The 11215-nt window shown below is 44.7% G+C and overlaps 1 protein-coding gene across 1 annotated transcript; it reads left to right on the top strand.

Moving 5' to 3' along the window:
• The first annotated feature begins 4668 nt into the window (after window positions 1–4668).
• On the top strand, window positions 4669–5751 carry LOC136554151 (gallinacin-2). Its single transcript, XM_066545952.1, has 3 exons — window positions 4669–4726; window positions 5059–5179; window positions 5706–5751. Exons 1-3 carry the CDS (start codon window positions 4669–4671, stop codon window positions 5749–5751), a joined length of 225 nt encoding a protein of 74 aa, XP_066402049.1.
• Window positions 5752–11215: the final 5464 nt, after the last annotated feature.

Below are 11215 nucleotides of genomic sequence, written 5' to 3'. Positions count from 1 at the left end.
GTTATTTCTATGTTTTATTTCTAACAATCTTACTGCAAATGTCTATTAAAAGTCTGTAGAACAGTCTCTCTCCATTATCCATAAAGGAAGAACAGTGAAAATAGTTTGTACTTCGATATTTCCTTTTAGGATACCTGAAATTTGGTGAGATTGCTCCTGCCAGTTTTCTCTAGAAAATTTGATTTGGTATATGAAGTTTCTTTGAATCTGAGTAACTTTGGGATACCTGGCCTGTGCCAAGGGGCTTTGATCACACACACCACTCCCAGTCATATCGTGGTTCTCAAAAAAGAAAGGGGACTCTGCCCTTGTACCCCAGTACCTTTAATTAGCTGGCAGGTCAAAAAGATGGAGCCAGAATTGTTCATGCAGATGTTAATCTCATAATTTACTCAAGATAACTGCATAATCAATAAAATATTGAGCTTGATTAAATGCATTTTGTGTACATTTTGAAGCACTTTAATTAGGGGTAACATCTAATATTAAAGGAAATATTATTATCTGTCTTTAATGAAAGACAGATAATAATATTTCCTTTAATATTTCCCTAATATTTCCTTTTTTACTTTCAAAAGAAAACTACTAGGAGCAGAGTTTGAAGTTCTCCTTTTTGCTCCTAATTGCCTCATCATCTGTGCTAGATACAAACTCCTAAAGTGGAGATAAGATCCTCCTTCTTCTCTGGAAGCTGAACTTGGTAAAATCACTCAAACATCGTGATTTTAGAAGGGTGAAAGACATTTCTGCTCCAGACACTTTGCAGCCTCCTTTGAGGACATTTCCCTTCGGAGTATATCCCACCTGCTTCAGACACAGCAGCTCCTCAGCACTGGATTATTGCACAAAATGCTGACCCCACCATAATAATTGAAAGTGTTTGATGGTCTCTTGTTCAGCAGAACAGACGACGCAGATGGGGATGGAAAGATTGTCCACCCTAAGAGCCACAACCCAAAAATCTTTCTGAGTTCTGCTGAAGGTGCTCCATCCCTTCTCTGCTTCTCCCTTCCCCTTGTCCAGACAGAGGTTTTCTGATGGCCTGGATGGGACTGTGATCATGTGAAATTGATATTAAACAGGGCCAAGAATCCCCAGTGTTAAAGCCAAGCCCTTGAGAGTTCTTGCACATAAGATCTTACAGACAATTAAAATTAACGATGCACCTTTGTTTCCTTGAGGAATTGTGTTGGGTAAGAATAACAGTTGGCAAGTTAACCACCAACACTTGGCAAGAGGTGAAGCAACTGCAACTTTTGCAATTTTATTCCTGCTATTTTTCAGTTTTGTGGCCAGATGTTGGCAGACACAGCAGAAATCCAATTTCCAATTACAGAAACAGTTCACATACGAAATTATCTAGACAATAAAAAGCTGTGTCAGAGTATGCTTGTAAGGGAAATGGTTTGTAGTCATGTTTTCACATGCATATAGGTAATTTCTGTACACTCCTATGCACCTGTTTACTTGGGCAGGGCTCTGAGCTAGGTCTGGGCTGATCTGATCTAGTTGAAGATGTCTCTGCTCATTGCAGACATCTTGGACTTATTCACCTTTCAAAAGTCCCTTCAAATTCAGACTATTCTATGTTTCTATTTAAGAACTAAATATCAAAGTAATGAAAAAATTACATGACTAGGAGGTAAATTGCCAGTCAGCAATAGAAATATTTCAGTTTAATTTTGGTTTTAGCTTTAGACACTACAGCACAGTAGTGTCTGTAAGACATGGTGTCATTTGCAGAGGTCTTGGTCAATTAGAAACACCAATCATTCAAATTAGCAAATGTATCATTACCTATTATGATGTAATTCATATAGCATGTTAAAATACTGTATGGACAATATTTTTTTGTTGACTGAAGGGAAGTTTAAAGTAAAATATGATCTGAGAAAGCATTTCATATCTTAGAATAATAGAAACATAGCATGGTTTAGATTCTAAGTGACCTTAAAGACCATTTCATTCCAACCTCCCCAGTGTAGACAGGGACACCTTCCACTATCCCAGGCTGCTCCCAGCTCCATCCAACCTGGTTTTGAACACTTCCAGGGATGGGGAAGGCACAGCTTCTCTGGGCAACCTGTGCCAGGGCCTCACCACCCTCACAGGGAAGAATTTCTTCTTAACATCTAATGCAAGCCAGGTTTTGTCAGTTTAAAACCATTTCCCCTTGTCTTGTCACTATCTGCCCATATAAAAAATCCCTCTCCCTCCTTTTCATAATACCCCTTTAGATACTAAGATGGAGTCTAAGGTCTCTCTGGAGCCTTCTCTTTTCCAGGCTGAACACCCCCAGCTCTCTCCATCTCTTCACAGCAGAGGTGCTCCATCCATGCAGAAGTTGGGCACTACTTCCCATGGCAGAAGAAGCAGAGGCAGCTGGCAGACTGAGAGCAGATAACCAAAAACTAAATGCTCATCTAAGGCATAATCTGGTTTTGGAATGATCAACTGAAGGCCCTGTGGAAGGCAGAAGAATCAAAAAATCAACCAGAGTCCTGGGGACAAAAGCTCAAGCAGGAGCTTTGGGGCCTGAGGGCCCAAAGACATCCTCTGGCACTGGATTTGCCTAAATTTACATATTTCCCATCAACTGGAAGGGTGTCTGTCCAGGGACATGACCATGATGTATTCACTTTATTTGGGTACATCTTGTTTCACCCCGTTATCTTCAGTGGCCACTGGCCAGGAAGCCAATGGACATTTGGTTTAGATCCACATATCCATTCTGTGCTCTTATATTCTGTATTTATGGAACAGAAAATTAACTGGGATTGCAGGGAACACACAGATGCTTTGTCTTGTAAGGTTTGAAGTTGCTCTTAGGCAGGGAGAGTTCAACCTATGTCCCAAGATGTTTGACACATACCATGGTGGGTTAACGTATCTTACACAAACTGGAGTGTCACAAGAGGTATTGCATGAAAAACATGGGATTTTCCAGGAAAAAAGCTCAAACCCTATTTTATCATTGAGAAATGAAAAGCAGCTGGTTTCTGGTTGGATTAGAAGCCACCAGAAAAAAAAAAAAGAGCAATTTTTGGATTGGCTCAATGAATGGCTCAGAAGAGAAAGCACTTGTCAGTCTCTTTTTGGACTCACCTTATAAAAGAGCATCCCAGTCCCAGAGCCGAAGTCTTCAGGAGGGAAGAGACCAAGAGCAAGTCTTGTTTGGCTTCAGGGCTCACCTGATACCTGGTAATGTCTCAGTTCTTTTCTTTCAATGTCAGCTTTTGCTTTTTCCTCAAAAATCCAACTCCCAAACCTCTGCGTTATTAACTTTAATTTGTATGTAACTAAAATGGTAAACTAAGATTTCAGAAAATTCAACATGTTGAATAAGTGATTCAAATATATGCTAATACCTAGAATGCTTTAATAAAATTTTCTGCCTCCTAAGTCCTAGGAAAAATAAATGTTTGATTGGTTCGGGTTGCTTTTGGGAGGTCTATGGTCCAGTGAAATTGGTGACCTCTCAGTGGAAATCTACATGTTTATATCTATATATTTCCATTAAATATATAGCCTTTGAATATAAACATATTATAAATAGTCATACAATATTTCTGTAATGCATAAGAGATATAAAATTAAACATTGTTTATATATTTATATATTTTAATGATGTATATAATACATATTTTATTTATTGTATTTTTTATTTATGTCTCTACGTTAAACCCTTATTTCAATTTCAGAACTGTTCACTTTGTCTCCTTATTTCTCCTGATATTTTCAAATGTATAGAAGCTTGTGTAAGCTTCTAATACTAATTTTGAAACAGTTTTGGTTCACCCTCTATCAATTCTGTTCTCAGCAACAGGACATTTCAGCACAATCTCATTTCCATTCCTTGCTTGAGAGACCATAATTTGTGACAGATCAGAACCTTCCAAATTCCTAATAGTTCTTAATATGAGATATTAACTGCCACTTCTTTGTCCATAAGCACCCTTCTAGACTATCTTATCCTATAAAATTAATCCTAATAAAAGTTTAAACTCTTCCAATGAAGGTATCATATGTTTACTTTTAAAATTTTCTTTTCAAATGGGAATTGATTTGATTGCACATTTCCTTTCTAGAACTGCTGCCTGTAGACCAAGACTGGAGATGCTGAGCAAATTGACCTCTTGATAAATTTGATTTACAAAATGAACTTTTTTTTCCCCTGAAGTTTGTAATTTTTACAGTATTAGCACCTAATTTTGCTTTATGTTGTTTATTTACTAGATAAAATCATTTAGCTAAAAATAAAGTTATGGAAGTATTTAAGACCTGGTTGAATGGGACGTTGAACAGCCTGGTCTAGTGGAAGGTGTTTCAGTCCTGGGGGTTGGAACAAGATGAGTTTCAAGGTTCCTTCCAATCCAAACCATTCTGGGATTCCATGATTCTGTTCTGGCTAAGGAATATTTGCAAAATGGAAAAAAAGTCTGAGCAACAAAACTATTAAAGTAACTTAATGATCCCATGTCCTGAAAACATTTTGCCCCACACAATAGTCAGGGTTTTACTGATTATTTTTGAAAGCTTGAAGAAAAAATTAATATAAATGTAATTGTTATTAACACAGTGTGTATCTCAGAAGACTGCAGATCCCAGGGACTGTCTCTTACATCTTCCTTGGTCCTTTTCCCAACAGTGTACAGCACATCCTCAGCCATGAAGACCCTTTGTTTGCTCTTTTCTCTCCTCTTCTTGGCACTCCAGGTCTCTCCAGGTAAGATGGGAAAGAGATGCTGGAAAAGGATTTTTGTGCACCTGAAGAAAAATCCCCAGCATGTTTTAACTACTTCTGTTCCAAATTGCTAGAAGCCAGTCAGGAATTAATCAATCAGCCCAGTGCTTGTGCTAGACCTTCTTTGTAACCTCACTGCCCACACAACCTTTCAAAACATCCAAGGCTGTGACAAAGACAGCTCAAGGAATTTGAAAACAAAAATAAACCAGCCAAGGTTGTGACAAAGACAGCTCAAGGAATGAGAAACCCTTCCACTGCAATTCCCTGCCCTGCGGAGCAAGGGGGAAGGAAACATTTTATTCTGGTTGCAGGTTTGTCTTCACCCCGGAGGGAAATGCTTTTCTGCAGAGGAGGGAGCTGTCACTTTGGAGGATGTCCCTTCCACCTGGTTAAAGTTGGAAGTTGCTTTGGGTTCCGCTCCTGCTGCAAACCGTGAGTTTGGTGTTCACCAAGGCTCATCTGCAGGATGAGCAGAGAAATAGTAAATAGTAAATGTCTCCTAAACCCCAAGGTGTTCCTGAATATTTAAATTAGGAATAAGGGGAAAAAAATACTATGCCATGAGGACAGTCAAGTGTTCTGTGTTGACTCAAATGTTACATGTTGCCCAAGAAGCATTTGGAGAATGCTCTCAGGCACAGGGTGAGGTTTCTGTGGTAAAATTTGTTGCAAAATTAAATTATCATATGAGAAACAGCCTTCTATTTTTACTCAGGAATGAATGAGCTCACCCCAAAATCTAGGGATATAAATTTAATTCCCTGCTTTTCCTAAACATTAGGAAAACAGTCTCTTTACTCACAGGTATGATTGCATAGAGCATGTCCCAACATGACGACAAATGACATGAACTATTTTGGGAAGAATTTGTGTCCAGGAGGAAAAAAAGCATGGGCTGGGAGTGAGTGGGGAGGGAATATAAGCAGAATGAAAATCTGATTTTTTTTTCTTTCTGCAGGCCATGGAATGTAAGAGATGTTGATGAGCCGTTCATTGAAGAGTAATGAAAATTTCTTCTAAGCCTACAAATTTGCTTGGAATCTCCTTACTCCTAAACCCACTGGATCCTGCTGCAAAGCCTCACACTCCTTTCACATGCAAAAGGCTTTAAAATATAGAGTAAATCCAAATGTGTTCTGCATTGCTTTCCCTCCTTCTAAATAAATTGTTGGTTAGCATTGGTCATTGAAACATGTGTCATGATTCTGCCTGGGGTTTGACACACAAACCCCAGAGGGCAACAATTTATGGTGCAACCTGATCCTTACTTTGAGTTTTTCTGAGCCATACATCTCTCCAGGTCTACACAGCCCTTAACTTCAGTGCCAAGAGAAAGCCTGGCTGAAAAAACTCAGCTTCCCTTTGTCAGAATGTGTTCAGATGCCAAAATCCCTTATTTCTTACTGCGCAAAAACCTTTTCTTGGGAAAACAGGAATGGTTAAAACCCCTCATTCCCCATCTGGAGGTCCTGGGCCCAGTGTAACCCTCCTTGCCAGGAGCTGGGAGCTGTGCTGCTCCACACCCCATCCCGCCACAGGGCACTGAGGGACTGCCTGGCCCTCATGAGCACTTGGGATGATCCCATGGGGACACCTCAAGGACACCTTTGTGGACCTTAGAGGAAAATAGATTGCCCAGGTGTGCTGTCCAGGTGACATCACAAAGGGGCCCTCTGGATCAGATGGGTAACCTGGGTAGCCCTGCAGGGTGGGAGCTGGGGGTCTTCTCCTCTCCACCCAGCTGGACACAACTGGAGGTTAGGATGGCTTTCCTCTACTGAGGCTGACCTCACCCTCTGTGGAAAATGCGTCCATGATCATGATCCATGAACATGTGTGTGCATAAGGAGTGTCTCTGGTTCTACTGGTAAAGACTTCTCTATCCAAGGATGCCGCCCTGGCCAATTCCAAATTTCCAGCTGGGTATGAAGCACACGACAGAGATGCCAGGTTGCTGCTTATTGGCATTTGCAACCATCCTGTTTCACTGGGGAACTTCATCCACCTCCCACTTGCTACAAAGATGCCTCTTATCCTGCAACTGTTTTTCTCCAAAACACGTGGCATCCTTAATATTTCATTATTATTCAATATTCAGCCTTAATATTTCAAATATTTCATATTTGTCTCAGGGTGACGGTTTTGGCAGCAAAACTCTGCCCAGTGATGGAGTTACAGAGCAGAAGGCTCAAAAGGGTTTTTCATTTTCTGCCTTACTCAAAAAGCATACTCATACATACCAAAACATAAACCTTAGAGATCAAGTTATCTGGGGGTGTCCAGCCTGGAGAAGAGAAGGGGTTGGGGAGACCTTGAATCCCCACCCAGTGCCTCAAGGAGATGAAAAAGAGTAAGAGAAGGACTTTGGGCCACGGTCTGGAGCGACATCAAAAGGGAGAAACTTTCAAACTGACAGACGACAGGGTTACAGTGGATATTAGGAAGAAATTCTTGACTCTAAGGATGGTGAGGCCCTGGCACAGGTTGTCCAGAGAAGCTGTGGCTACTCTATCATTGGAAGTGTTCAAGGCTATGTAAGACAAGGCTTGGAGAAACCTGAGAGAGTGAAGGTGTCCCTGCCCATGGTGGAGGTTGGCATGAGATGATCTTCCAGGTCTTTTCCAACCCAAACCATTGCAGAGGTGATTCTGTGAAAGAAGGATTCTGCTCCCCCAGGGCTGCACTGGTTCCTGTGCCTGCACCCACCAGTTCTTGTGCCCATCCCAAGGATTTCCCTGCTGGCCCCACAGCCCGGTGCCGCTGTGCCGCGGGTGTCACAAGAGGTGTTGCATGGGGACAACGGTGCCATTGATTGCAACAGCCCCAGGAGGCCCCTCAGCCTCTGGCCCTGCAGCAGGGAGGGAGCAGGGCCAGCCCCAGCACCCCCACAGCCATGGGGCACTCCCGGCTTGGCCCAGGCCACTTGTGCCAGCCCCACCCCCTGGAAATGGGGAAAAACCGGCGTGCTTGGGGCACAGGGACACTCCCTGAGCTGGACTCTTCACACAAGAGATTCCAGCTTGGTTTGTTACAGACAGACCTTGGTGTGCTCTGAACCAACACCTTTCTCAGGTACGTCACTGGGCAGTCACTGCCAGCCCACCAAGACCCTTCCCTGCCCTCTTGCTCCTCCCTGGGTCAGTGCTGCACAGGGATGGGGAGTGGGCTGGCTGGGAATCCTGGGAATGCTCTGGAGTTGAGGATGGATACTTGCCAGCTGAGCTGGGAAGACTTGCCTGACTGCAGGGGATTGTGCAGGGTGTTTGTGCAGCAAGCTTTGGGCTGGCTTGGGCTATGGACAACATTTGATAAGACTTTATTTAACTTGGCCTCTCCAGGCACAGAGATTCCCCTAAATCCTTGACCCTGCTTTGGTTCTTGGTGTGTTCCCTCTGCAGCCCCCCAAGAAGACCCAGGACAGGCATCAGCCATGCGGATTCTCTACCTGCTCTTCCCCTTCTTCCTCCTGCTGGTGCACAGTGCTGCAGGTGAGAGGCACAGAGGGGAGGGGGCTGAGGAGGTGAGGTGGGAACCCCCACCTGAGGGGTTTTCCAGGTCCTGGTAAGCAACCACAATTCTCAGGTATTTATGACATTTTGGAGGGACTTGCTGTGAGGAAGGTTTGGGCAGCTGAGCTCCAGCACAGCAACTCCTGTACATCCTGCTGATCTTTTCCTCTGTCTTTCCCCACATGCACACGTTACTGTAGAAAAATGAGCTCTTGACTGGAGAGTTTAAAATTTTGGTTTTGGTGTTCAGTTCCCATATAAGACTGGGACTCAGAGCCAGTAGCAGCTGCACTTGAACCAGACACATTTTTGACTTTTATGCAACATTCACTGTGCCCTCTTTCCTTTTTGTGCAGGATCCTCCTTGGGACCAAAAAATGAGAAACAATGTAAGAAAGAAAAGGGATACTGCTCACTTTTCAACTGCTCTTTCCCCTTTGTCATCGTGGGAAAATGTTCCACGTTTTACTTTTGCTGCAAAAAGTAAGTTTTCAACCTACAAAAGCTGCTGTCAAGGCAGATGTTGTTTAAGGGGCCCTGAGTAGCTAAAGACTCAGCACTCTTGAAGATTCAAGGCAGAGCAGAGGGGAGGGAAGGGAAAGTGCTTGGAGCTGACCTGAGAGAGGCTGCAGGAGCCCCACATCAGTCACGGCCTCCCCACTCACCAAAGACACCAAAGAGGGAAACATTCCCTGTCCTTGGGCAGCACTGAGGACATGATCCAGGTCTGGCTGCATCTGCACAGGCCTGGAGCCAGGGCTGCCAGCACTGAGATAGCCCAGGTGCAGCCTGGCTGCACTAAGGACTGCACCTCACCTGCCCTGAGCCTGACTCTGCTGCACCTCACCCTGGGCATTGCAGGGCAGGGGACACAGTGGCAGGGAAAGCTACACCAGCTGATGTGCTTGTTTACTTTCTTTATGCAGAATCTGGGGTTGAGAACAAGATATTCCAGAGAAGAACCTCCCCCATGCTTCAGGCTGCTGCATCCATGTGCTGATGTCCTCATGTGCTGACGTCCCCATGTGCTGATGTCCCCTGGCCTCGGTGGCTGTGCCGTGCCCAGCTGGGCTGGCAGCAGCAGTGGCAGCTGCTCCTGCTGGGTGCTGCTGGGCTGGAGCCCTGTGCTGCCAGCCCCGGTGTCTTTGGGGCAGGAGCTGCTTTTCCTGCCTTGAATAAAGACGAGCACTTTGGCATTGCAGGCCTGGGCCGTGTCTGTGTGTCCTGCTGCTGCAGGGCTGCTGTGCCTGCTGCCCCTGGGGCTGCCACTGCCTTGGTGGCAGCAGAAGGCCCTGGGCATGGAGCTGGGGCTGAGCAGCGCCTGTGTCCCTGGGGATGCTCCTGCCTGGCCGTGCTTTGGGGACGCTGAGCCTGGCCCTGCCTGCTGGGCCAGGCTGCCTGGGCTGCCTGTGCTGGGGCTGCCCTGCAGATGCTCCCTCTGCTCCCTCTGGGGGAACAGGAACCTTGTCCTGGTGTTTATAGGCCCAGATATCAATCTGTTCTCCAGACACAACTTCTATGTCAGAAATACATGGACTGGGAACTGTGGACATAGTGGCAAAGCCTCATCCATAAAATAGCCTCAGCATTCTTACAAGGTCCCAGCTCCAGTCCCAGCTGCAAAAATTGCAGCAGGAACCATTCCTTAATAAGGATGTGGTGTGGGGGATGTCATTGAGGACAACATAGACCTACAGAAAATGCACATGTGATTTATGAGCTTGATAGGAGTAAAATAATGACATGAACCAAAAGATTTGCTTTTTCTTCATTCATCTGCATTATATCTATATGGACTACTCACTATCCAGGGCACATTTTCACTGTAGCATCACCTAAATTCCCCATCTTTCTATACTTTTGATGATAGAAATTATTATTCTTCCTGCTGCTCCTTGCAGCATCAGGACGGGAAGAGCACAGGAGCCAGGCTGGAGTCACCAATAGCCCAAGAGTTCTTTTTCCCGTTTCCCCCCTGCACCAGAGAAAAGGAGGCTTTGGTTTCCTCTTCTGACACCTCTAACAAGGATTCCCAACCCAGAGCCTTCTGTCATCCTGCCTTGTGTAAGGACCCTGTGGTGCTGTGGTTTGCTGGACACATGCAGGGACACAGGGACACATGCAGGGACACACACACCAACCCTGCTCACTGGAAACCAGCACCCATCTGCTACTCTGGCATAGAATGGAACCTTTTCTGAATACCTTCAAGAAACCTCCCAGTAAAGCCACCATCAATGATGAGTTTCCACCACCAGAAGGTGGTGCCTCTGCTTCTGCTGAGCATCCAGAATCCATCTCCCACATTTTTTATCATTGCCACCTAGTTACTGTGACTTCAAATCTCAGGATTGTTCATGAGAAAATCACAAAATGTTCCACTTGCAAATCCCCAGCACCTTGCCCCTTGTAGTTTGGGGGACCAGATTTTTCTGCCAAACCCCTGGAGAAGCAGCTGCCAACTTGGGCACATGGCACAGACCCTCCTGTCTGGCAAGGACTGTCACTTCTCCCAGTGGCATGGCTGGCATCAAACTCACTGGATTCACAAGTAATGGCTGCATACAGCTTATATTTCTTCACCTTGGTTGGCATTACAAGGAGGCACAGTTTAGTTGGATCACCTGGTTTACAAAACTTGTCATCTATCCTGGGGTTGCTCTCATTTTATCTGAAGAGCCAAGAGAGAGAACCGTGCTTGTCCCCCTGACATGGCAGGTGCACATATCTGTTGTCTAATCAGATGTTCTTGCAGTGTCCAAAGTTGTTTTCCATATTTTGGGACTATTTGAATATCCCACATCAGCTGGTTTTTCAATCAGAAGAGGTGAGAAAAGGATAGGAGAGAAGGAAACGTTTTCACATAAACAGAGTTTAAATCAAACATATTACGAAGGAATCCTTCCCTGTGAGGGTGGAGATGCCCTGGAACAGGTTGCCCAGAGAAGCTGTGGCTGCA

This window comes from Molothrus aeneus, chromosome 3, assembly GCF_037042795.1.
Source record: "Molothrus aeneus isolate 106 chromosome 3, BPBGC_Maene_1.0, whole genome shotgun sequence".
Classification (NCBI taxonomy): Eukaryota; Metazoa; Chordata; class Aves; order Passeriformes; family Icteridae; genus Molothrus; species Molothrus aeneus.
This window is presented reverse-complemented; position numbering and strand designations above follow the sequence as displayed.

Coding starts and splice junctions, on each gene's coding strand:
- LOC136554151 (XM_066545952.1), top strand. CDS start 4,669: ATGAAGACCCTTTGTTTGCTCTTTTCTCTCCTCTTCTTGGCACTCCAG. Junction 4,727..5,058: donor GGCACTCCAGGTCTCTCCAG/GTAAGATGGGAA, acceptor TTCTGGTTGCAG/GTTTGTCTTCACCCCGGAGG. Junction 5,180..5,705: donor TTCCGCTCCTGCTGCAAACC/GTGAGTTTGGTG, acceptor TTCTTTCTGCAG/GCCATGGAATGTAAGAGATG.